At 40.4% G+C, this 27,319-nt stretch overlaps 1 protein-coding gene across 4 annotated transcripts in view; it reads left to right on the top strand.

The window, feature by feature from the left end:
* The first annotated feature begins 2,148 nt into the window (after positions 1 to 2,148).
* Positions 2,149 to 27,319, top strand: part of Psme4 (proteasome activator subunit 4) — a 132,487-nt gene continuing 107,316 nt past the window's right edge. For 3 of the 4 annotated variants that reach the window (XM_037208902.1, XM_028860872.2, XM_037208901.1), the window contains exon 1: positions 2,150 to 2,577. In XM_037208902.1, coding sequence (XP_037064797.1) covers positions 2,336 to 2,577 — 242 coding nt within the window. In that variant the 5' untranslated portion in view covers positions 2,150 to 2,335. Of the gene's footprint in view, positions 2,578 to 27,319 lie in introns of all 4 variants that reach the window. The other variant, XM_037208900.1, reaches the window with a different exon arrangement.

Raw genomic sequence — 27,319 nt, 5'->3', positions numbered from 1 at the left:
TCGAACTCAGAGATCCACCTGCCTCTCCCTCCTGAGTGCTAGGATTAAAGATGTGTGTTACCATTGCCTAGCTTATCTGCCCATTCTTAAATGTGAGTTTCCTTAGAGGTCTGTTCTTTTCATACTTTTCTCATTCCCTATATACTTATAAGATCATTTATATACCATCTGAGGTTCCCCCTCAACACATGTGTATGTTCACATATTCAACATACTTCTGTCTCCAAAGCTGTTTCTGTTTGTTGCCTTTTCTGCAAAGGGCTTTCATTATCTATCCATTTTCCCAGGCCAGACTTCTAGCATCATGCTATCATTTTCTCTTCACATTCAAATACTAAGCCCAGACCATTCTGTTGAGATGCCTTTGAAATAATTTCAGCTGACATCCTAGTCCTTATTATGCCTTTTTGAAGGGGTGCTTTGGAGACAGCATCTATATAGACCAGAGTGACTTTGAAATTGTGGGTAGCCTATCTCTGCCTTTCCAGTGCTAGAATTAATGGCATGCATGATACCTAACTTAATATGCCATCTTTCTAAAGTGTCCTCCAGTTACCATTCTTGTCTGTCCAAATGCAGTCTTCACACAAAGACAGAGAGGTTTTTTAAAAATGGATATTTTGGGCAGGTGAGATGTCTTAGTCAGTAAAGGCACCTGCAGCCAAGCATGAGGACCAGAGTTTGATTCCCAGGACCCACAAGGTGGAAAGAGACCATCACCTCCTGCAAGTTATTCACAGGCACTGTGGCACACTCAGATGTGCACATAGAAATAAACAAATGTAATTTAAAACATTTTTTTGTTTTGCAAATTTTTTTTCCAGAGCTGAGGACCAACCGAACCCAGGGCCTTGCGCTTGCTAGGCAAGTGCTCTACCACTGAGCTAAATCCCCAACCCTGTTTTTTTTTTTTTTTTTTTTTTTTTTTTTTTTTTTTTTTTGTGTGTGTGTGTGTGTGTGTGTGTGTGTGTGTGTAAGATTTTTTTTTATCAGATGTGGTGCATGCCAACAATCCTAGGATTGCCCAAGGCTCAAGGCCAGGCTGGTTTACGTAACAGTTCCAGAATAGCCATGGCTACAACAGTAAAACCCTGTCTCAAAGAAATGAAACTAAAAGAAACAAAAGTAAATTTTATTATTTTGCTCTTAGGCTTATCATCTTTTAAACATTTTTGAGACAGTGACTCTTTTTGTAAAATATTATCTTCTAGAAGTTCTGGGGATGGAACTCAAGGCTCTGTCCAGCCCAGGAAAGTGGAGTACCACTTAAGCTATGCCATCTTTAACTCTGGGTAACTCCATTGTCGCTGCCTCCCAGGTGCAAGTGCTGAGGGGTTACAGGTGTGACTATTCTTAGCTTTTTTTTGGGGGGGGGTGTTAATTTTAGACTCACAATGCTCCTTCTTTGACTTCCCAAATACTGGGATGGCAGGGAGATGCCATGATGCCCTAGTTTAGAAATTCCTTGTTACTTTTAGAATCAAGCTCAATCCCTCCACATTTACTTCTCAGTCTCAATACATTCACTCTCTTCTGAATTCTGAATCACTAGAAAACAAGCCTGCAGCCTCAGTTATCTGTCAGTTGAAAGATGTATCTTACTCCTTTCTCTATCTAAAAACATGGCATTCAACTTTACAGATTAATTGAAACTTAACTTCTAGGGAAGTGATATATCTTCAGTTAGAATTCCCCCCCAAAAAATCTAGATTCTTATCCAGTATTTACCAAAGCATTGTCTTTTAGCTCCCCAGCTTGTAGCTCTGCAAGCCTCTAAGTCCTCAAGGGCAGAACTAGGCTTTAAACTTAAACTTTCCACAGGAAAGGATGAGAGGATGACACAGAAAATAGTTCAACTAATATTTGTTAAATAACTATTTTCTTTGGAATGACGGTGGTCAGGGGGAATATCAGAAACGTTGAGGCTTAAAAGGGACAGAGGACTACAGGGTAGTACAGGGTATGTGGGCTCTTCCATCTCTTGTTTCTCGTGGGCGGGTCACGCGATGCTTTGCGAATCCAGCCGGGCACAAACTCCGCCGTCCCTAAGAAAGCCAACTCAGTCACCTCCGCGGCCCCGCTCCGCCCTGCCCCTCCCCGCCCCGGAAGTGACTTGAGGCCCTTCCGGAACCTCTGTGCTCAGCGGCTGCAGCGTCACCAGACGAGCCGGAGCGGGCCCGGCAGAGCAGCCGCTGCCACCGCCAACGAACCGGGCGCCGCGCGGAGTCCAGCAGCGCGCCGGGCAGCCGGGGGGCCCAGCGGTCGGGCCGAGGGCGACGCGACGCGGACGAGGCGGAGCCCGCAGCGGGGCGGGGGCCGGGGGCGGCCCGGGCTCATGGAGGCGCCGGAGCGGGCGGGTGGCGGGGAGCCCCCTGAGCCCGGCGGGCGGCCGGGGCTAGGCCCGCGGGCCTTCGTCCCGCAGAAGGAGATCGTGTACAACAAGCTTCTGCCGTACGCCGAGCGGCTGGACGCCGAATCCGACGTGCAGCTGGCTCAGATCAAGAGCAACCTGGGCCGGGCTGTGCAGCTTCAGGAGCTGTGGCCCGGGGGCCTCTTCTGGACCCGGAAACTCTCCACGTAAGTTGGCTGAGGCAGTCGGCGGGCCGGGCTCTTTGTCTGAGCTGCTGCCGCTCAACTTTTTCTTGTCCAGGCGGCGCTGGCCTGGCGCAGGGTTCCAGGCCCGTGGCCGAGCCCGGGAGGGATCCAGTCTCTTGCCTTCTTTCTACGCAGAACCTCTGGGTCCTGCCCATTGCCCCTCATGGCCAGTGTTCTGGTCGTTTCTCTTCACCTGCCGGGGTCTGGGGAGCCACAGGGGTCCCCGTACACAGCAACTAGCGGTTCCTTTTGGCTCTCCTTGGAGTTCTGCACGTAGAGCTGCGGGGTAGAGAGGTCCGGACTTCGGGGAAGCAACTCCTGACTTCTGTGTTTCTTCTTTCTTCCCCGAGGATCCAAGCCTTTTCACTTCTAAACCTCATTGGGTGTGGAAGGAGGCCGTAGAGAGAATAAGAGGTTCTGGTGTGTGTGTGTGTGGTGTGTGTGTGTGTGTGTGTGTGTGTGTGTGTGTGTGTGTGCGCGCGCGTGTGTGTGTGTTGTGTGTGTTGTTTTGTTTTGTGGGGGAGGAGTTGTTGCTCTGGATTTCTGGATTTAATTGAAACGATTGGTTTCAAATAGGTGGTCAGCTCATTCTCGGCCGTGTAGACGTTGATGCAGAGAATGTTGTCTTAGAATCCTAGGAAAGCTTATGTTCCTGTTGTGACATTTCCTCGCTCGAGACTTTGCTGGTTCTAAGGCAAATAGTGAAAAGCCCTGTCAGGTTGTCCCAGGGCTTTGTTAGCTCTCTGGACTGTGTGTTCTTGAGTTGGTCTGAAGAATGTTGACGACCTTAACCTCAACTTCAGAGTTCTTTTGTTTTCTGTATACACTAGCTGCAAATTACAGTGCCAGTGGAATTAGAGCTGGGGAAAATAGTGGACCAAACGTTTGGAGAGATCATTTGCTCTGTGTGCACCTTTACTGTGGCAGAACTATAAGAATTCTGTTGTTTTGTTTGGTACACTATAACGAATTCTCTCCAGGTGCCTGCTCTGAGGAGATTTCTACCAGGGTCCAGAACAGAAACTACAAGTGGCTAGGATACTACTCTGAGGGATATCAAATGAATCTAAGCACACTGAGTTCTTTAGTCCATTCTCTTTATTCTTCTCAGTCAATTCTGTCTGCACAGCTTCTTTTCTGTTCTCATACTTAGTTCCTCTCTGTCCCTTCTTCTGTTCTCTCATCATTCTACCTAGTTCTTTCCATCTCCTTCATCTTTATTCTTCTAAGTGCTGTGGGGGAACCAGTATATATACACAAGCAGTAATTCTTGGGCAAAGCAATAATTGTCAGCTTCCAATTACAACCCAAAAGGAGGAGTGAATTTGGGGGAGTGAATTTGCACAAAAAATGAAGCTTGGCACCTATCTTAATTGCCTGGTCTTGTCAGAAATCTCCTTTGGTCAGTGGGAAATAACTACCTTAACTCATTAACTAGCAAGTGCAAAAAAAAACATCATCCCAGAAATGTGAGCAGTAAATCTCTTAAATTAGAGTCTTGTGTAAATAACTTGGGATGAAAGTAAAGAGTTGAGGATTTAATTATTAGTGGTTATTTTCTCTTATCTATGAGATGAGCTAATGTTTATCTATTTGCATTTGTCCTTGGAAAAAGGTATCTTAGCTGAAATACTTTTGTCTGGAGCATGGCCCTGGCCAGATATGTGTTAATGAAAGATAAACACAGCTGGAGACAGTTGTCCAGTTACCCCAAATGTATAGGGAAAGCTGTGCCCAAGATTGAGTTGCAGTCGTGGGATTACATGTACACGTAACATGGAAATGCACAGTAAATGGGGAGAATAATAGCTATTATTGCACAAGAAGTTTACAACAAGAAACAGCCAATTCACTAAAAAGGCAGTAATTCTATAATGCCTTGCGTTATGGTTTCCTTTAACAGAACACTTAGTTCTGATAGATTGACCTTCTGAACTCTAGTTGTCAACTGCTGTATACTCTCATGGTCTTTTGCTACCAACAGCTCTCAAGAACACTACATACAGTCTGGTATGTTTATGCATGTGGTTACCGATGAGTGATTACACAGGACATGTTATTTTTGTTTACCAGAATCTGCCCAGTGAACTGGGTGATGGATGACTCAGGGTTTTATAATGCAATAGTCAGCTGTATCTCCACTCAGGATAGTTTTTATGTGCTAATTATTAGGGGGCCTCTGACAGGTTTTTCATACCCTCTAACCAAGAGGGTGGAAATAGCCCTCTTTTAATTAAAAGATGCAAAACTAAAACAATTTGCTTTTCTTAGAGTGACCATAAAATGCCAAGGTTAACAGACCTTTTGACTAGAATATAAAGAAGTTCATGGTGTTAAGGATCCAGAAAAGTGGAGCTCAATTTAACCAAAAAAACCCTACTTTTTAGGTGGTTAAAATTCAGATGCTTCATGTGCTCCTCCTAGGTATTTGTGTAACTTGGGCACAGTAAAAATAAAGTTTGTTATCACTTGGATAAACTTGCAAAGAATATTGCTTTGAGGGGATATACGCAACTTTTCTTTGGTGTACAATATGTGCCAATGTGTGAAGACATCCAATTTGGATTATGAGCCTATTTAAATTGTTGTTTTCCAATTTCTGGTTAGTGAGTTTGGTAAATTAGCACTAGATTTTGTTGCTGTTTTGACTTAAGTAACAGCATTACTAAGGAAAGGCTAAAAATACAGTGGAGATACAATGCTTGGTATGTCGGGCAGTATTGCTGTTTAGAAAGCTTAATGCTGGTGACTTGATTTTTTTTGTAAATAACCAGCAAGAAGTGCTGTTGGGTAGAATAATTTGAAATGGTGGTTAAATGCTGGAAACTCATTCTTGGAATCGCATAGCTATGTGACGTTTTAAATTTGATAGGACATACTGTGATCTTTGGTGTGTGTTTTTCCTCTAAGTCACGTTAAGTGACCTGTTAGTTGTGCTTCATTCCCCTCCCCATTTTTAAAAGCCCAGTGTGTTGTTTAATGTTTAATATCTACAAAATTCTCAAGTGAGCATGTTTAGTATTTCCTAGAAGAAATGTAGCTATAGAAAATTTTATTCTTCTTACCAACTCTGGAAATGTGAGAAAGTTCTTTAATCATGCCTTTCTGTTTTCTTGGAAATGCAATGAAGAGTGTTGGGCTAAATAACTCCTGGAAACTGTTTTTGCTGTGATAATCTATTATTTTAATATTTCTTAAAAATTTTGGGGTTTCATATAAACCAGTTGTGATCTCCCCCACCACCACCACCTTGAGATAGATAGGCCAGGCTAAGGTGGGATGGCCTTGATCTACCTGTTTGCACCTCCAAATGGTGGAATTACTAGCAGGAGACACCATGCTTGGCTTAACTTTTTGAGACAGGATCTCTAGTAGCCCAGGCTTGCTTAAAACTTGAACTCCTGACCCCTGCCTCCCCACCTCCCAAGTGCCAGCAATTATTTAGAAATAACCAGTTTTCTCTTTATTTGCTAACTGGCTCTTTGTACTAGAACCTCATTTTTGGTTCTAATTTGAATAGTTTTTTTAAATGCATTTTTTTTTACCTTATACATTTTCAATTTTTTATTATTTATTTAATTTTATTATTATAGTGTATTGTAGGAACAGTCAGAGGACAATTCTAAGGAATCAACTCTTTCCTTCCACTTGTTCACTGTGGTTTCCAGGGAGCAAAGTCAGGTCTTTAGGGTTGCTTGCCAAATGCTTTTACCTGAGGAACCATCTTGTTGATTCTGAACATTTTTATTATGGAAAATATCAAACATACAGAAGAGAATAGTAATATAATGAATATTACTTATCATCAACAATCATCAACACATATCGAGTTGCAAAATTAGTGATTGGTTTTACTCTGAGTTCTCCCTCTTATCTGCATTATTTTGTCTAAGGTTTATTATAGTTTACTGTCCTTATGGGCAGAACAGTTTTATTTTTTATTTTATTTATTTTTGCCACATAGGTGACTGTAAGACATGATCTTGGAAATCACCATGTTTTATTATAAAAATGCATCCATGCAAGACTCTATCCAAAAGACCTGCTAAGACTATCACTCTGTTGCTGTGATGTTATTCACACACAAGGAAGAACATATCTCACAGGAACAAGCAAAGTAGGTCGGAGGGGAGAGTCACTTATGGAAACAGGCAAACATAAAATAAAATAATTTTCAGAATGAAGTCTTGAAAGTGCTAGAACCCTGAGGATGCTACAGAATCTGATGTGATGGGGCCACTGAGATGGTTCAGTAGATAAGAGTGCTTGCTGCCAAGGCTAAGGTCCTGAGTTCCATGCTTGGGACTCACGTGATAGAAAGAGAGAACCAATTCCTGTAAGTTGTCCTCTGACCTCCACATAGGTATTGTAGTACATGCAACATTCCACTCCACAAAATAGGAGGGGGGAAAAGAAATCTGTGTATACGTGCAGATAATTAAAACAACAACAACAGGGAAACACCAAGGTTGATAAAATTGAACGTGAGGAAGGTTTGAGAAGCTGATGGCCCTGGCCTTCCAGCTGTGGTGCTCACCAGACTCAGCCCTATTCTAGGCTCATCTCTATGTCCCCTGTAGCCTTCAGCATCCTCCCATTAGTATCAAATCATAGCAATAGCTAGTGCTTCTGTATTGTGTAGGCAGGACAGTTTTAAAGGCTGATTTATCGTGTGTGTATGACACACATGCACTTGAGCCATGATATGCTTGAATAAGTCAGATAAGTCAAAATCCTTTCACCCTGTGATTTTTCTAGGGATTGAAGTCAGGTTATCAGACTTGCTGACAAACATCCATATCTGCTGAGCCATCTCACTAGGTCTAAAAAAAGCTTATTAGTGATTATTTTTATACTGTAGCATCTTTTATCCTTCAGAGATTAGACTCAATTCTGGGGTAACAAATATGGTGTGGAATTACTTCTGTTTTAAAAAGTCAAAACACTGAGACAGATAGGTTAATATAGTAGAGGTAGCATCTACTCTTTTTTCAATACTTTTTTAGGTTTTTTGTTTTTGTTTTTGGTACAGGTTGGGAACTGTCTTTGGTTTGTGGGACACATCAGTGAAAGATTTCTGTCTTTAGGACGCTCCAACATGCTCGTTCTCTTAGTATCCATTTTTGTTTGTTCAGGACACACCAGTAAAGGAGTAGCTCTACCAAGAAATTTGATGATAAAAATCTGATTTCTAAATGTATCTTTTAAATATATAGTTCGTTGTGATCAATTTTAACACCTGTATTGAGGCACCAAGAAAGGCAGTTAGTAAACCATAAACAGTGCCATTAGATGGCCTGAAACCTGGGTGTCACTTGTGACAGCCATGCCATCTTTTATTTTATTTTATTTTATTTTATTTCATTTTTTTTTTGGGCAGGATTGTAAAATACCATTGTATTTGAAATATACATCCAGGGTTTTTGTTTTGTTTTTTGTTTTTTCCCTCCCACAGTGCTGGTTTTGGGATCCTAGGTTTTATACATATACTAAGCACGTGGTCTATCACAATTGCACCTCCACCCTGAAGTACATGTTCTTAATTGAAGTGGAGAAGTTTTGTTTGGTTGATTTGGCTGTTTTGGGAAAGAGGCGGACTCTGTAGAGGCTAGCTTGGACCTCACCTTGTAGTTTAGGGAGGCCTGGAACTCTTTCACTGTACTCTTCCTGCTTCAGTATTCTGAGTAGTGGGTTATAGAGTGTGAGACAACCCATCTAGCTGCAAAATAAGTAAACAATAAAAATTGAGAGGTGCTTTTCAGTAAAAACTTTGTAACTTTCTAATTGTCAACTTTCTGTTAAGTGAAATTCATTTGTAGTTGTTAAGTCTCAAACCCTGGGGCTAAGGGTTGGGGTGCCTATTTAACATATCAAAATGAACCTGGCCACCAGGTTCTCCCAGCATCCTTCAGTCCCTACCTGTTAGAGGGTCCTAAGGCTACAGCCTAGGGGTTTGAGCTGCTCTTTCCTATATAATCCTACTATTTTGGTTACCCAGCCCTTTTGTACCTTTGGCTTCCTGGCTGTTGTACCTGGTTCCCTTTTCTTCCTTCTGCTTTTGTTAATACAAAATTTAAGGCTTCTGTTTTCCACACTGAAGCTTATAGAAAGCCAACTTATTACCTTATTTTGTAATAACAGCAAGTTAAGAACATAGTAACAGAAAGTAAACAGTAGCAACAAAAGCCCCTATATTGGTTTAGCTAGTCTTCCACTGGAATATTAAAAGCAGCACACAGCATACAGATTCCCTTTTGGAGTCTTGGCTTGGTTATTTCCATATTTGGTCTATTCTCAGCATTTCTCTTTTGATCTGCATTTCATGCTTTTGTGTGCATATCTTCCTCTCTACTACTTTGAGGTTTGTTTTTACTTCTGCAGCCCTCTACCTCCCCCATCCTCCCCCCACCCCTGCATTTAGAAGTGGTACTCATTATTAGAATTAGTGTTTTGTTCTTTGTAACCCAAAGCATTAGCAAAGCTAAGGAATTGTTAATGTTACATTTGAAATTTAAAAAGTGAATGGTAGTTTATGTCCATAAATAAATACTGGGCTCAAAAGAAAGTATATCTTTAACCAAAGAATTTGAAGGAACAAACAATCTAGTTACAAAAAAGGTTAGTGTTTCATAACCTCAAAGGGGTATTCAGGAGTGATATTCAGCAAAGTAGATTATGTTGGTTCTATCAAGGAATTTGACCTTTTTTCCTCCCCTCTCACATCATCTTCTTACTCCTCTTCCCTATCCTGTTTTCCCTTTCATTCTCATGTTCTTTCCTCTCCCCTCAGAGCTGGGAATTGAGCCCAGGGCCTTGTTACGTCCATGCTAGACTGGCTTTCTATTACTGAACTATATCCCCCGGTCCTAAGACTTTTGTTTTAAAATAAATCTTTTGAGTTTTAAAATAAATTATGGTTTTAGTTGTATTTAATTTCGATTATAGTTAAAATAGTTTATAGTAGCATCATTAAATTTGGATAGCTACCCTTTTCTGCTAATTTGTCTGTATTTCACAATAACTGGGCTCTACACACTTGAGATAAAAGCATAACAGACTTGGTCTTTAATTTTATAAACTTCTTGTGTGTGGGGGTGCTGGTTGCTCTTGAAGAGGAGCTAGGTTTGATTCCCAGCCATTCATCACACACTGTAGACAAGACACCTATACACATAAAATAAAATAGTAAAATTCTAAAACTTAAAAAAAGGTAGGTACATATTTTTTTAAAAAATTCTTTAAGGGAGGAAAGATTTATTTTGACTTAGAGTTTCCAAAGGGATTTCAGGTTTTCATGTCAGGAAATGTGGGGAAGCAGGAGCAGCAGCATTGTCCTTGGTGTCAGGAGTGTATAGCTGCTGCATTTCATGTGGCAGTGGACCAGGAGACAATAAAGACTTCTTTCTAAGGAAAACAAACAAATAAACAAACAAACCTCTAATAACCATTGCTCCTGTGAAATGGATATGAGAATAGTATTCTACTGCAAATAAGAATTGTTGGAATTGTTTCATATTTTTGCCTTGTTGGCTGTCCAGTGGAGGGCTGTTTTCAATAGGTGTTTCATTTCATTTTCTAGTGATTTTTTTTTAAAGTTAACAATGAAGTAGAGGTTTTCTATATAGCAAGAAAATTTATAAATATAAATATAGGTACATATTTTGGGCAGCTATATTTTTCTTACTTCTCTACTCAAATGGCTTTTGAGTAGAGTTGATGTTTTTTGGAAGATTCTTTTTTTGAAAAAAAATATTTATTTTTATTTTATCTGCGTTGATATGTTTCCTGCATGTTTGTCTGTGTGAGGGCATTGGATCCCCTGGAATTGGAGTTACAGACAGTTGTGAGCTGCCATATGGTTCTGGGAACTGAACCCTGATCCTCTGAAAAAGTAGCCAGCGTTCTTTGGAAGATTCTTAAAGAGTGAATGGATTGATTTACCTCTGCATTGAGTAAATGGGGTCTAGCCTTAGGCATGCTAGGCAAGTATTGTATCACTGAGTTACACCTCAAAACCTCTGAAAGAGCTTATTTAGTATAGTTTGTATTCTGAAGCAAATGGAATACTTGCAGAGGCTCCAGTAAACAAAATGACAACTTGCTGTTAACATGTAACAGGTGGAGTTACCTATCTGTGTAAGCAGAAAAAAAGTTACCTTTGGCATGGTTTATAAGTAGAGTAAGTATTTTTGTGTTTTTTGATACATAATCTCAAGCTGTAGCCCTCAGATGGCCAGGAACTCACCCTTTAGCAGCTATCTCCTTACCTCAGCCTCCTGAGTGCTGAGATTATAAGCATGAGCCACACTACTGTTGTGGCAACAGGACTTTACTGTTTAGGCTGTTTGGTATGGAATCCAGGGTTTTGTGTGCTTGGATGTGCTCTGCAAGAACATTCATTTTTAAGACCTTTTCACTTAAAAATAATCTTTTTTATTTATTTTTTCCATTGCTTATCACCACCACCCTGCCCCCCTGTGAGAAGTCAGAGGCCAGTTTTCAGGAGGTAGTTCTTGCCTTCCACCATGTGAGCTCCAGAGATTAAACTCAGCCAGCCCACTAGGCTTGGTGGCCCAGCTCCTTGGCCCACTTCTTTTCTTAATGGGGGCTAGTTGCAAACTTTCATTTACTTATTCATTACATCACATAATTTCCAAATAATAAGTCAGGACCAAAAGGTGAGGAAATAATCATTAAGACACATTTATTATTAATTCAGGATCATGACTTTTAGTTTTATATAGATGTGTACTGGATTATGATGCATTTTTTATTGTGAGTTATAGCTAATGGGTTTCTATTGTTAGTGTTGTTTAAGACAGGGTCTGGCTAACCTTGAACTCTTGCTATGTACTCAAGCTAAACCTCTTTTAGAGTCTCTGGAAGCTCCCACTGGCCTTTGTAATGGAGGCTATCCTTGAACTCTTGATCCTTTTGGTCTGTTTCCTAATGCTAGCTGTACCCCACTGTGCTCCATTGCCACCACACTCCCCTTCTTTATCTTCCCTCTGTGGGTTTGAACATAGAACCTCATGCATGTTAGGCAAGTGCTCCTCACCAGTCTTTCTTATACTTTTTAAAAAGATTAATTTTATGTTTTTATGAGTGTTTGCCTGTGTGAATAAATGTACCCTACATGAGTTCCTGGTAACCGTAAAAAGGGTCAGGTGATCTAGAACTGTAGTTATTGGTAAGCCATCATGTGGGTGCTGGGAATTGAACCTGGGTCCTTTGCAGGAGCAGCAAGCGCTCTTAACCACTGAGCCATATTTCCAAAAAACTTATATTTTAAGCCAGGGTCTCACTGAATTGTCTAGCATTTCCTTGGACTTATTCTATAGTTCTGCCTGGCCTTGAACTTGCAGTCGTTCTTCCTCAGTTCTCGGGTAGCTAGGTTTACAGGCCTGTGCAGGCCCTGCTTCAGAAAACTGTTTTCTTTGGTTGGTTTGGTTTTTTGAGACAGGATTTCTCTTTGTAGCATTGGCTTTCCTTGGAACTCGAGCTGTAGACCAGGCTGGACATAAACTGAGATGTACCTGCCTCTGTCTCCCTAGTGCTGAAATTAAAGGTGTGTGCCACCAGTTACCAGCTCAGAAAACTGTTTTATATGACTCAATTTAGTGTTCATTGCTCATTACCTCCCAATGGTAGTTAATCCTTTATTTAACTGATGCTTAAACTTGGTCAGATCCACCAGTTATGTGATAAACCTGGAATCTGAACCAAGTTCCTGTGATTTTTCTCCTGGGTTTGTGCCTATCCTCGATACTCTGGTATCTTGAGGTTGGAGGTTTGTTTGAGCCCAGCCTAAATATTGAGACCATTTCTAAAAATAAATAAATAAGTAGAGTTAGGTGTGTTGGCATACAGCTTTAAAAACTAGCACTTGGAGGCAGAGGTATTATTGATTATTTTTGCTCTTTTGGGGGGCCCACCACCCAGCTCCCAAATAAATCACACATGGAGGCTTATTCTTAATTATAAATGCCTGGCTCTAGCTTGGCTTGTTGCTAGCCAGCTTTTCTTAACTTATTGGGGCTTTTATCTTTCTCTATTTCTGTATACCTCTTCTTTCCTTCTTCAGTGTCTGGCTGTGTAGCTGGGTTGCTGGGTGGCGGGCCCCTCAAAAGAGAAAAATTAATTAACAACACAGAGGCAAGTGGATCTCTTGAGTTTGAAGCTAGTCTGGTCTACATATTGAGTTCCAGGTTAGTTGAGCTGCACAATAAGACCCTTTCTCAAAAACCAAACAACAAAAAACCCACAAAACAAAACGAAAAACTCCAACTAGACAATGAAACAAGGGGCTGGAGAGAGGAAAGAGAAAGAGAGGAGAAGGAAGGAAGGTGGGGATTAAGTTGGAAGAAGTTCTCTGGGTATGGTGGTTAAGGCAGTTTGAGACTAGGTTGTATAGCAACTCCTAGGGCATCCTGGGCTATGAAATTGAGGGATTATGTTAATTAGGAGCCCACCAAAAGTAATAGTAAGCTTCACTTCCAAAGCAAAAAAGCAAACCTGGGTTGTAAGATGTGGCTATGGAACCAGAACTGCCTCAGCACATGGAACACATGTACCTCTGCTTCCCTAGTCCTGAGATTAAAGGTGTACTCCACCACTGACCAGCTCAGAAAACTGTTTTGTATGACTCAATTTAGTGTTCATTGCTCATCACCTCCCCGTGAATTTGGTAGTTAATCCTTTATTTAATTGCTACTTAAACTTGGTCAGGCCCTTCTTCCTTGGTGCTGCTGTGTACCTCGGCCTTCAGTGTCTGCTGGTTCCTCTGCTAGGTGAGGGAGCCTCAGGTCTTCCTCCAGCACAGATGTGGTGGGGCAGGTGCTGCAGTAGGATCCTGTAGACATAATGATAACTGACAAGGCACGGAAATAGGTAAAAACAGCTCAAAGCTACTGGCATAACCGTTCTGTTTTCTGTTCTTCAGCTCATACAATCAGTAATTACTGATTGATCTACAAGAATACAAGAAATAAAAATAAAGTTTAACAATTTAATATCTGTAACACGAAGGATCTTAGAATATTGGTAAAATCTTGACTGAACGGCATAGACACTATGCTACACACTGAAGGTCCTAATGTGCCAGCAGTCAGCCAAGTGCTTTACATTCATTATTTCCTTTAATTCTCATAAACAACCCTAGGGACTGTGTGTGTGTGTGTGTGTGTGTGTGTGTGTGTGTGTGTGTGTATGTGTTTGTGTGTGTGTTTGTTTGTACCATTTTACCCCTGAAAGAATGAGGCTTCCTGATGTTTTCTCAGTCTGTTTGTAATGATGTAAATTCCATAAACTGGGCGGCTTTAGAGCAAATATTTATTGTTTATAAATTATTTATTGTTCTGGAGGTTGAAGTTCAAAATCTTGGTGATGTCATGAATGGGCTCTGGTGAGAGTCCTTGTCAGCCAGGTGCTGCTGCCTACATCTTCACCTGTTTGGAGGAACAGATAGGAGCTCCAATTCTTTGTAAGAACACTGATCCCATTAGGAAGGCTTTATCTTTAAGAAAAATGACCTCCCTAAAGCCTTACCTCAGAATACCTTGGTGTTCGGGATTAGTATTTCAGTGCATTTGGTGGGGGGAGGGTACAAACAAACATTCCTTCGGGGTAGGGGCTTTTATGTTGTTGCTTGTGTGTGAGAATGTGTGTGAAGATGCCAATGCCTGTGGAGGCCACAGGTTGGTTCTTCTTGTTGCTTTCCCACTTTATTTTCTAAATGCAACTAGAGCTGATCTAGAGTGTCTGATCAGTGAATGGATCCCCAAGGTTCTTGACTTCTACTTCTTCTTAGTGCCAGGGTTAGTAAGGGGCTACCAAGATTAGTGTGAGTGAGTGAGTGAGTGAGTGAGTGAGTGAGTGAGTGAGTGACTGTGTGAGTGAGTGTGTGTGTGTGTGTGTGTGTGTGTGTGTGTGAGAGAGAGAGAGAGAGAGAGAGAGAGAGAGAGAGAGAGAGAGAGAGAGAGAGAGAGAGATGTGTCTATGCACATAGCTGTGTGTGTGCTCTGGCCAGAGCCCAGAGGAGGAGGTCAGATGTTCTGCTCTATTACTCTCTGCCTTCTTTCCAGTCTGACTGAACCAGTAGCTAGGCTGGCAGACAGCAAGCTCAGGGATCTTCCTGCTGTCATACTCTGTGCTCACCACTCTTGAATACTAAGTGTATGTTTGGTTGTGCCCTGTTTTGTTTGTTTTGTTTTTAATATGAGTACTGGAAATTTAAACTGAGGTCATTGAGCATGCTCAGCAGGTGCTCTTACACACAAACCCCAACTTTCTCCATTTTATTTTGGTGGGCAGGATCTCTTGAGGTAATATAGGCTGGGCTTGAAGTGACAGTAACTGCTCATCCTCCTAAATGCTAAGATTACAGATTACAGTAGACTCTCTGGCTAGTTACAGAAACTTTGTGACAGTCAAATTTCCTGAAGACCACAGAGAATCCTCTTAATTAAATATATGCCTATGGAAAAGAAGGAAGGCTTCCTAGCTGTATATCTTGTATATCCTAGGAAGTCTACTCCATGGCTAGCCCTGAGGTAGGATTTAATTGGTGTCTTAGTTGGGGTTTCTATTTCTGTGAAGAGACACCATGACCATGGCAACTCTTTTTGTTGTTGTTTTGTTTTTCGAGACAGGGTTTCTCTGTAGCCCTGGCTGCCCTGGAACTCGCTTTGTAGACCAGGCTGGCCTCAAACTCACTGAGCTCTATCTGCCTCTGCCTCCCAAGTGCTCCGCCACCCGGTGACCATGGCAACTCTTACAAAGAAACATTTAATTGTGGTGGCTCACTTACAGTTCAGAGGTTCAGTCCATTATCATGATGGGACATGGCATTGTGCAGACAGATATGATGCTGGAGAGGTAGCTGCTACAGGTTGATATGCAGGCAACAGGAAATAGACTGTGACACTGGGAGTGGCTTGAGCATAGGAGACCTCAAAGCCCACCTCAACAGTGACACACTTCCTCCGATAAGGCCATACCTATTCCAGCAAAGCCACACCTCCTAATAGTGTCACTTCCTTTGAGGGCCATTTTCTTTTAAACCACCACAACTGGGTAAAGCAGATTTCAGAAAGTATCCTTTAATATGGGAGAATAGAGGTGATTGGGTAAATTGGCCATATAAATGTTAATATCTATACTTCATATTGAAATGGTTAACTTTGTCTGGTTCAATGCAGTATGCCCCGAGGCTGTTTGTTATTTATTAGGTTTCTATTGCCTGGTGTATTTCTAGCACATAAATAACACCCAATAAAAAATTTCAAGAAACTGTTTCCTGGAATAATTTGGTAGAGTGCTTGCTTAGAATGCACAAAACTTTTAGTTCTCTTACTACTTCCTGCTGGAGGGGGGCGCTGTATCTTATGGGGACACAAAGAAAATTTTAGTATCATGGAGTAGTCCGTGAGGCTGTATCGTCTGAGCCAGTTGCCTTGAAATGGTTCTGGATGTTGGATCCTCTGAGCCTTGGTGTCATCAGAGACCTTTCAGGGGGTCTTGGCTGGTCAAACCTGATGTATCTTAATCTGGAACAAATCCATAGCCTCTGGCTTTCTGTGGAAACAAAAGCAGAGCCTCCTTTCCAAAGCAACATATTCTTACATCCAAATTTTGAAGTTAAGTTACCTTTAAAATACACATTTTGGCATAACTCAACAGCTTTTGTAATCAAATGTTTTTCTTCAGTTACGAATATCAAAGAGAACATAATCCAGATTCTCTGTGTGGTAGCCATCTTTACGTGGCTTATTTTTTATATTACCTTGAGCCTATTGCTTTAAACTGCAGCCTTCTGAGCCTGAAAACAGCGCTGTGGCTGCTGGCTCCGCCCACTTCAGCTTCCCAACATGGCCATGGTATGTTTTCCGCCAGCTCTGGGAGCCATCAACTCTCAGAAATAGTGGGTCTATGCTTCTATCAAAGCAGTGTGTAGCCCAGAAACCTCTTTTTTTGTTTTGTACTAGCAAAGGCTAAATCCACCACACAGCTTAATGTGCCACTTGCAGAGGCCTCATTCTCGCCCCACTGCAGGTTGAGCACATTCGCCAGAAACCCGCCATAGTAGCTCAAACACACAGGCTGCCGCTAACTTGAGAGAAACAACTAGGAACTGTTTTTAGCTCTCTTTTACAATCTTTTTTTCTCAGGTTTTAAGTGGAAACTCTTGCCAACACGTTGGGCGCCATTTGTAGCTAGAGTTTTCCTGCCAGTCCCACAGCCGCTCAGACCCAACCAAGTAAACACAGAGACTTATATTGCTTACAAACTGTATGGCTGTAGCAGGCTTCTTACTAACTGTTCTTATAGCTTAAATTAATCCATTTCCATAAATCTATACCTTGCCACGTGGCTTGTGGCTTACCGGTGTCTTCACATGGTGCTTGTCATGGTGGCTGCTGGCAGTGACTCCTTCTGCCTTCCTGTTCTTTCTTTTCTCCTCTCTGTTAGTCCCGCCTATACTTCCTGCCTAGCCACTGGCCAATCAGTGTTTTATTTATTGACCAATCAGAGCAACAGATTTGATATACAGAGCATCCCACAGCACATGGGAAGCTCTGGCTCGATTTCTAACACCTGTAAAACTGGTCATGGTGCCTTACCTATAATTCTGGCACTTGAAGATGGAGACAGGAGGATCAGAAGTGTAAGGTGATTACACCTTGACTTTTTAGTGAGTTTGAAGCCCACCTGGGCTCTAGCTTTTCTGATTCTTGGTTTATTTTACTAGTACTGTATAATTTTGTTTTTAAATTTCCTTGTAATGTAAATGGCATTTGATGACATCATATGTTTTATTAACTAACTATTTTTCCTGGTGTGCCAGGGTCTTTCCTGAGATTAAGAGTTACCAGTATTTGGTGACACGCCATGAGGTTATAAGGGGGAAGAAGCTGGAAACACTTGTATTATCTTGTATTGTCTTTTTCTGTGTGAGGATGGAACATGATGACTTGTCATTTGTATGTTCTGGATGGTTTAAGAAATGTCCTATTCAAAAATTCAATCATGACTATTTCTAAGGTTTTTAAGTATTTTGAGATATCTGATTATTATTTTAGTCCTAGATAAAACTTGTGAAAGAGGATGGATGATCTTTAAGAAAAGTGGCAAGTAGAGTTTTTGAGCTTAAGTATATGGAAATCAACCTGAATTAGTTTAAAAAATGATAGTTGTTATATTCTACCTCCACTTTTTAGAGTACAAATTCCTATTTTTTTTAATTTATTTTTAATTACATGTGCTTATGTAGGCTATGAATGAATATGTACACACAGAGGCCAGAAGAGGGCATTAGATCCCATGGAGCCAGAGTTACAGGCAGTTGTGAGCTGCTAACATAGGTGCAAGAAACTAAACCCAGTTCCTGTGCTGTAGTACTCTTGATGCTGAGCCATTTCTCCAACCCCAGCTGGTTTTATTAGTATTTAATACTCCCAGTATTTTTGGCAAGCTTAAATCTAAAATGGTTCTCAAAAAAAAAAAAAAAAAACATTTCTAACAATTACATAATTCTGCTGCAGTGATCTTTTCACCAAATTTTCTTCCCTAAAGATTAACCTACTACACTGTTTCTTTTCTCATTTCATATCCTTTTTGCTGATGGGCTTATTTTATTTTAACTTTAGAGATTTAAGATGGTTTCGTGTACACCAGGCTGGCCTCAAACTCCCTATGTAGGCAAGGATGACTTTGAATTTCTAGTCCTCTTGCCTTCACCCCCTGGGTGCTGGATTATTGGTGAGTGATTTCATATCCAGTTTTATCTTGTTCTGGAGTGGAATCCAGGCCTCAAGTATGCTGTGCATGCCCTCTACCAACTAAGCCCCAGCTCCAGCATACCACTTTTGACATTATAGATTAACATCATTCATTCTTTAAATGGAATCATAATATACATTCTTGCATGTTTGGTGACTCTTTTTATTTTGGACAAGGTCTTCTATAGCTCACAGACTGACCTCCAACTTGCTGTGTAGCTGAGGATGATGTTGAATCCCTGATCGTTTTGCCTCCACCTTCAAGGGCTAGGATTAGGTAGTGTGCTACCATACCTGGTATGTTTGGTGACTTTTGCTCAACATAATGTGGGATTTTGGTAGTTGTCTTTGTTGGCACATATATTCATTGTATGCACACTCTTGTGGAAGTGCTGGGTAATTGAAGAGACCTATATTTAATTTACCTGGATGGGGTTAAACAATTTTCCTAAAGTATTTGTGTAATAGTATTTTCTGTTACTTGAAGAGATTAATTAACTAAATCAACTTATAAAGAGAGAATGTTTATTTTAGTCCTTAGTTTTGTGGGTTCCAGCCCATGACCATTCTCCTAGGCCATTGATGGTAGTAGAAAGTTAGAACTGGGAAGCAGGGCATATCAACTGCCCACCAAATGGTTGGTCACCTTTTGCTGGGTAGGGAAGGATCATATCATCCCCTTTGAGGGATGTTCCTAATGGCATAAAGCTTTACTTATCAGGTTCTTCTACTTAAAAGTTTTCACTTACACTCCAATAATGCCAAGCTGGATGTTTTCACTTTTGAAATATTCAGGCCTTTAGGATACATTGCATTTCCTATCTGCAGCATGTAAAAGGTCTTCTTGATCTAGGTTGTTACCCAAATGGGATGTTGTTAATTGGCTTAGTTTAGGTAGTCTGCAGGTGTGAGTTGTAGTTTTAATGTGCTTTTATTGCTTAATAATGATGCTTAGTATCTTACTGTGACTACTGATGTTAAATATCTGTGTAGTAGTCATGTGAATGGTCTCTTTTGAAACATATCTGCCCTTTGGACTTTAAAAAATAGATTGTCTTTTTAAAAATGATTTGTACATTTTATTTTGTGTATGATTTCACTACACATTCTTTGTCAGATACATATTCCAAGTATTAAATTTTACTTTTAATTGTTAATCATGCTATAATATTGATTGATGATATAATTCCTCAAATATCATGCACCTTTTTTGTTTGTTTTAGTCAAGGTCTCTCTATGGCCCACTCTCCAACTGGGCTAGGCTGACTGCCAGCAGTCCCTAGAGACTTGCTTGTCTCTGCTTCCTCAGTTACAGGAGTCCTTATTACATTGATTTAAACAAACATGGGTTCCGGGGTTGAACTCTTTGTCCTACAAGCAAGTACCATACTAACTGAGCTGTCTCCTCAGCTCAAAGACCAATTTAAAAATTTTTTTATAGTTAGTACTTTCTGTATTCTTCATTGTTACTTGTGGTGGTGTTGTGTTCCCCAAAATATTGTGTACCCTAATAAACTTATCTGGGGTCACAGAACAGAACAGCCACTAGATACAGAGGCCAGAAAATGGTGGCACACACGGCCTTTAATCCTAACCTTCTGGAGGCATGGATCTCTGCAAGTTCAAGGCCACACTGGAAACAGCCAGGCATGGTGACTCACACCTTTAATCCCAGGAAGTGATGGCAGAAATCAGAAAGGTATATAAGGTGTGAAAACCAGGAACTAGGTTGGTTAAGCTTTTAGGCTTTTGAGCAGTAGTAGTTCAGCTGAGATTCATTCTGGATGAGGAGGACTCAGAGGCTTCCAGTCTGAGGAAACGGGATCAGCTGAGGAACTGGCAAGGTGAGGTGGCTGTGGCTTGTTCTGCTTCTCTGATCTTTCAGCATTCACCCCAATACCTGGCTCCAGGTTTGTTTTTATTAATAAGACTGTCTAAGTTTCGTGCTACAGTTACTGCTCTAGTTGATTGCATGAACCTGGGACAGTGGAGCCTAAAAATGAGGCAGACTAAGTTCTCATGCAGTAGTTAACTTCATTCAGAGCATTAGACAATTTATATTCTGAGGGTTGAGCAAGGATATATGAGCAAAGGTCATAAGAGTTTGGGCTGTATGTAGTCAAGGACAGCCCATGCTTTGAAATGTCATATGAATATTAATGAAGTAAGCTCATTTCTGTTTCCATCTGGGAGGGGCAACAAAAGCACATTCTAAGAGCAATCCATGTTATGGAGGAACAAAAGTTAGCAGACTCTCCTTTTGTTTTCTTGGAGTTTTCTCACAAGCTCTCATCACATAGCTTCATTCATGGTCCATGTTCCAACATTTTGGAAAGGTTTCTTACACAATATTTTTGAGAAAGCTGAGAAAGAACTGTTTGTAGATTGGGAAATAGAGGAAATAGATTTCTGAGGAATTCCTTAAAATTATGAGCTTTTTCAGCTACTCTAGTATTTTGAGGAAACCTTGGTTTCTTCATATAGTATTAAAACTTGGATTTTATGAATTCCATGTCTTTATTGTGTGTCTACTGCAGTAAAAGCAGTGGGCTGTAGTTCAGTTCTATCAGTCTGTTGGAGCAGTGTTCTTAAGTTCTTCCTCAGAAGCTCTCTAACCACAGGGAAAATAGATGTGGAGCTCCATGGGCACTGAGTCCAGACAAGGTCTGAAGCTGTCACCAGAAGTGGGGGATACTTCTCTGAGTTCTTTTATCTTTAGCATATGTAGGTGCTGATTTTTAAAAGGATAATATGCTTTTCATTTTTGGTAGCTTTTAGATGACTGTAACTTTTACTCCTAAATTTATAATAAGAAAGAGGGAGAGGCTTCAGGAACCTGGAAACTTGTTAAGCATGTTGGTGGCTGCAGGTCTTTCAGTTTTTCTTGTTTAAACGGAGTTTAACAGGCCTAAAACTTGGGATTCTTTTCCAGCCTCACAATTACTAAAAGGATGTGTGTTGCCGTGCCTGATTTTAGAGTCTTTATATATAATTGTCACATATTCACTTGCTTTACCAGTCTAGCTGGTTAAGAAACATTTCTAGTAATGATAGGCAGAGGCAAAAAAGAAATCTCAGGGCTCATTCTTCTTTCTCCTCTACTATACATTCTGATAGAATGAAGGAGGGGGAGACAATGGCATTGTACCTTGAAATGAAGAGAAGAGCTGAATAACTCAAGACAGGGTGAGAAAATAGAAGAGAGTATTATTTCTTTCATTCATTCGTTCATTCACTTTGAGACAGGGTCTTACTATGTACCCTTGACTGTCCTAGAACTCAGTATACAAACCAGCTGGACCAAAAGGAATATTCTTAGTAGACCAAGAATTTTAAGGTCTTCTTGAAAGGTAGGAAAGCACTTTAGGTTTTCTAATTTTGAAAGTTAGACATAAGTTTAATTAGACATTAGCCAAGGGGAGAAATAATGATCAATCTCCCTCTCATCCATCCATCCATCTATCTATCTATCTATTTTTTTATTTTTTGTTTTTCGAGACAGAGTTTCTCTGTGTACCTGGCTGTCCTGGAACTCTGTAGACCAGGCAGGTCTTGAACTCATAGATCTACCTGCTTCTGCTTCCCAAGTGCTGGGATTAAGGATGTGTGCCACCACCACTCTGTTTTATCTCCTCTTTCCTCCCTCTCCATCCCTCTAAGACAGGGTTTCTCTGTGTAGCTTTGCGCCTTTCCTGGAGCTCACTTGGTAGCCCAGGCTGGCCTCGAACTCACAGAGATCCGCCTGGCTCTGCCTCCCGAGTGCTAGGATTAAAGGCGTGCGCCACCACCGCCCGGCTCTCTTTGCTTTTTAATGTAAGTATTTTTAAGTCTAGCAATGATCCTCATCAAAGTAGCTTACGACTTTGCATATTCAGTAATTTGTTGTAAATAAATTTTGGATTTGTTAGTTCTTATTCTTTATATATACCATGATTAGCCATTCTGGCATCTAAGAAAGGAACACTTTTGCTGGATGTGGTGTTCCACACCTTTAATCCTGGCACTGGGGAGGCAGAGGTGGGTAGTGTTAATTCCATTGGGCAATAATAAGGCCACTACCACAGTTTTGAGCCAAATTTGAAGCAAGCTTTAATTAAATACTGGTCAAGTTGATGGACTTTGGCTAGGTTCACTCTGGGGTTCCCAGAAAATGACAATAATCTACATTGGCCAGGTGTTTATAAAGGCAAACTCACAAGACTACCTCCCTCCTTTGTCCAGTTGGGGTCAAGCATATATCCTGACATACTTCCTACCTACCTACCTCTCTTTTACATGCGATCAAGCACATCGTGTGCAGTTGGGTCAACCAAACTTGTTTAGGGAAGTGGGAACATGTGGCTTGTTATCTTATATGAATAACAGCCTCCAGCATCTCAGGAAGTATCTGCCTTCGTGTAAGGGGCTTTTAGGTTATAGGCATTTTTTTGTTTTGTGGATCTCTTAGGCACAGTAATTAAAATTTAAAACATAACTTTGGCTCTCAAAGTCCCCCCTTGAGTTGTATCCTGTGTTGGATACCTATTTATATTGGGATCTAATAAATATCAGCTTAATGGCAACCAAATGGGAACTTATGTATCTAATTCAAACATTAATGATGCAAGGACCAATAGTAATTAGCAGAAACAGAAGGGCCAAAGACCCTGTGATGGCTGACAGCACAGTTACTGTCTAGGAGGAGCCTGGAAATGAGAACGGGGACCAGTCATTTATTTTATCTAGGATCTCCTTTTTTTCCTGCAATTTTTTTGTTTGCTTGTTTTTCTTTCTTTCGTTCTTTTCTTTCTCTCTCTCTCTCTCTCTCTCTCTCTCTCTTTTGGTTGTTGTTTTGTTTTGGTACAGCCAGATTATTTCTAACGATTCTTGAATAGTTTGTATAGAAACAATAATTTTCTTTTAAAGTTCAATTTACATAGAGCAGGTTGAGTGCCCTATCATATTGTAGAACTATTTCAGCTAATGAAATCTACCTGTTGATTGATCTGGGTCTATTTGGTTTTTAACAGGTACCTTTTCTGGTATGCTAATGGGTAGCCATTCTGTCCCTTATGCCAAGGAGTTTCCTTTTGACCTGCCTGTTGAGGACAAGGGGCAACTGCAACTAGTTCCTGTTGAAACCAGAACGTTGTTGTCAGGGCCCAAGAAGGCTGGAATCCTAGTCAAAAGCTGGGAGGGGATCAGGCAATGGGGCATTCATCAGAAGGATCTAGTTAGCTCACCTAGCTGAAGAGACGGGGAGCAGTTAGATCATCTACACTGGTTCACATCAGCTTTCAACAAGTCCAGAGCTCATAGCCATTTGGAGCATATTGTAGTCCACAGCTGATTCCTTGATGTTATCTGCCAGCCAAGTGGAAATCTGAGCAGATAGAGACTATGGACAGAAGTTAAATGTTTAGGAACTTAAAGGAAAATCTTTTATTTTGAGCTTTCAGGTCCATAGTCCTAGTAATTGGGGAAGGGGAGGAGTCCCAAGACCAGGAGTGAGATTTCACCCCCAGGAATAGGCAGGTGGGGAAACTTAGGCTATACTTCTGCAGTCCCTTGAACCTGTAGAAGTGGATCCAAGTCTTAAGACCCCCTAGACTCCCTGAAGCTAGTGTGAATTTTTAGTTTACAAAAAGAGATAAAAATTTTAGATATATAAGCATTACCACTGTTTGTTATCTGTACTGAAATCCACGTTGTAAAAAAAAAGTAGCTAATAGCTGGAATAGACTATGGATTTGGGTTAAAAAGCATGAACATATTTTTCCTCTGTTCAGAGAGTTGGATGTATAGATTGGACAGGCATGTTTTTAGCCTGATGAGAAGGACCTTTAGGTCTATATGTAGAAGGTAGTCAAAAGAAATAAAAAAATTTGAGCTTGTTACTGAATAATAAGTGGTCAGTGTTCTATAGCAGCTTATCAGAACTCCATTGATCCATGTTAAAACTCTGAACTTTTGAAATCTTAGTATAACAATAGCATAGAAGGGAGGAAGAAATCTCAAACATTTCCCATTTTTCACATATATTAAAACATTTTTTAGCCGGGTGGTAGTGGCACACGCCTTTAATCCCAGCACTGGGGAGGCAGAGCCAGGAGGATCTCTGTGAGTTTGAGGCCAGCCTGGGCTACCAAGTGAGTTCCAGGAAAGGTGCCAAAGCTACACAGAGAAACCCTGTCTCAAAAAACAAAAAACAAAACAAACCAAAAAACCAAAAAAAACCTCACAACATTTTCTTATACCTTTACAGCTGCATTTACACATCTTACATCATTCATTATCTTAGACCATCAGAACTTACTTAAGCTTTCACATCCTCAGACCTTTATGTACCTTATAACATTTTCTTAGACCCTCAAAACCTGAATAGACTTTAAACCTTTTTCTTTCCATCTAATCATTTACCAGAGACATCAGTAGTTGTTACTGAGAACAGTCTTTGCAAAGCAAGTTTTGAATAAAGGAACAGTAAGTTACATGTGAAATCTGTTTATCCTATAATATGAAGCCTCTTATCAAGACAAACCTGTCTGCCTTTCTTGGCAGGAGACCTAGTAGCTCTAGGAAAAGCAAGCCTTGATTATTGCATATGAAATGAACTAACAAGGTGGCTGCAGCCATGAGGAAAGAGCTCATTGCTTGCTGCTGTTAAACTAAGCTACAGTTTGCCTAGCTGTCAATGCCATCAGAGATCAGAGAAGGATAAATCATAGTAGGCAGTATAGTACAGATGTCCTGTGTATCAATTTAAATGACAGACTTACCCACACCTTAGATGATTACTCTCTGCTCCCATGGTCTCAGTGGCTTCATTGGGGCAGAGGTCCCTGGGCAACATCAGTCTTAGAATACCAGGCCTGGAAAACCTGAGAAGCTTTTCTGTAGAGGAAGGACTTAGGGATTGACCTTACTTTGTTTAGGCAAAGTGGGGTAATCAACCTTCCCAGTGTCTTGCTTGTCTACTGTTTGGGCAGGGTCCTGCCAGTGGGTGAGGCATTGAGGCATTTATGCTCAGTGTTTAGCATCACCACAATCCAGGAGGATGGTCATTGCCCCATCTGTCTACTTTGGAGACCTTGCAGTCACTGCTGAGAGCTAGGGCCTTTGTAGAGTAAGCTTTTTCCATTAAACTTTTAAAATGCTATCTTCAGAAGATCTCTTGACAAGATTGAAGACCATTATCTATTAAGTATATCTGAGCTAAACAAACTTCACTTGTTTTTAGTTATTTGGTTGAAAACATACAGGAGGCTAAATAAAGCTCATTTGTGTAAATAAGCTTAGCATGTGTAAATAAAATTAGCATGACAATAAGCGTAGTTCTGAAAATTAAAGAATTTTGATCATTTATAAGGTGACTTATTATTAACTTGCATATTTTAATTACCTTTAACAGTTTACAATAAGTTAGTAGCTTTTTATAAGATTAGGATTTTGTAGCTTTATTCCTGTTAGGTTTAACCATTCAAAAAAAATTTCTGAATTGAACCTTTTTTAGTATCAAAGTAAAACTTTTAATCATAAGTAACAGTCCATGGGAGACTATCAACTTTACTTTCCTGGTCCTTTCATAGTGCACTATTACAGAATATAACAAGTTTCTTATATGACTCAGTTTATCAAAATAGCTAAAGCTTAATTAGCAAAGACAAGGAGGCTACACATACATTCTTTAGTCTGAATAGACCTTAGGTATGGAGAGACATTCTTTAAGCTGGTAGTTTTCAACCTTTGTAATGCTGTGCCCCTTCAACACAGTTTCCTATGTTGTGGTGACTGCCAATCTTAATACTATTCTCTTTGCTATTTCACAACTGCAATTTGCTATTATGAATCACAGTGTAAGGAGACAGTTTTAAGCTACCCCTGTGAAAGGGTCTTTCGACCCCCAAGTGTTGTGAACCATAGATTGAGAACCATTGCTTCAAAGCTCTTTTCCAGACTGCTTTTGTGAGACTGCTTAGGTCATTGTCTTGCTGCATCATAAGATAGGACTATCCCAGCTTCTGGTGTTTAGTGTTCAGTGCTCATAGTTGTGGCCCTAACTCTTTAGCTCTTTATTTATGTTTAAGATCACATATTAATAATATAAAGCATTTTATGAACTTAAATATTTTAGAAAGCTGTTTCTTAAAAAATACCTACTTTTTGACAGGCAGATCTCAGTGAGTTTGAGGCCAGCCTGGTCTACAAAGTGAGTTCCAGGATGGCCAGAGCTGTTATGCAAAGAAACCCTGTCTTGAAAAACAAAACAAATCCAGTTTTTCAGATTTTTCAAAAAAACCACAAAATCTCTCAACTGTGTCTTGTACTCCTGCATTATTAAAAGTAAAAAATACCTTTCTTTTTCTTTCTTTTTTTTTTTTTTTTTTTTAAGAGAGACAAAACAGGGCATAACCAACCTCTCACAGTGCCAACAACCTAATGCTCATTGTGTGGGATTCACTCACAATACTCTGGGTCACCTCTCTGGCCTCACCCTCTGCAGCATACACAGCATGTCTCCATTTCATTGTGGTTGATGTTTCTGGTGACTATCACATACATGGCATGGTCATCTCCAAAACTGCTACGGTTCTTCTTGTGGGCTCTCCTTTGGAACTTAGCCCTACCACACAGTGGCAAGTCTCAGCTGGTCTCCATGACTTCTTTGTGTCTTTAAAACCAAAACCACTTGGGTGACTCTTATATTACAAAGTTTGGCTGCCAGTGTAAGGTATATTCCTATATATGAATGCATGAAGATGCAGTTTTAATACATTCTTAAACAAACAAGCATTGTTTTTAAATCTTATCTTTCATAAACCTTGTTTTCAGGACAGGATTTATCCTACAAAAATCAATCCTAATCAAAAATATCCTGGAGACTTGTTGCCTCCTTGTTTGGTTTATACCATATGGTCACCTTTAATCAAGATTATGGTGAAATCACATGACATTCATGCTCTCCA

Source organism: Peromyscus leucopus, chromosome 10 (assembly GCF_004664715.2).
Source record: "Peromyscus leucopus breed LL Stock chromosome 10, UCI_PerLeu_2.1, whole genome shotgun sequence".
NCBI classification, from domain to species: domain Eukaryota; kingdom Metazoa; phylum Chordata; class Mammalia; order Rodentia; family Cricetidae; genus Peromyscus; species Peromyscus leucopus.
The sequence above is the reverse complement of the archived record's forward strand: the minus strand, read 5'-3'. Positions and strand labels throughout refer to the sequence as shown.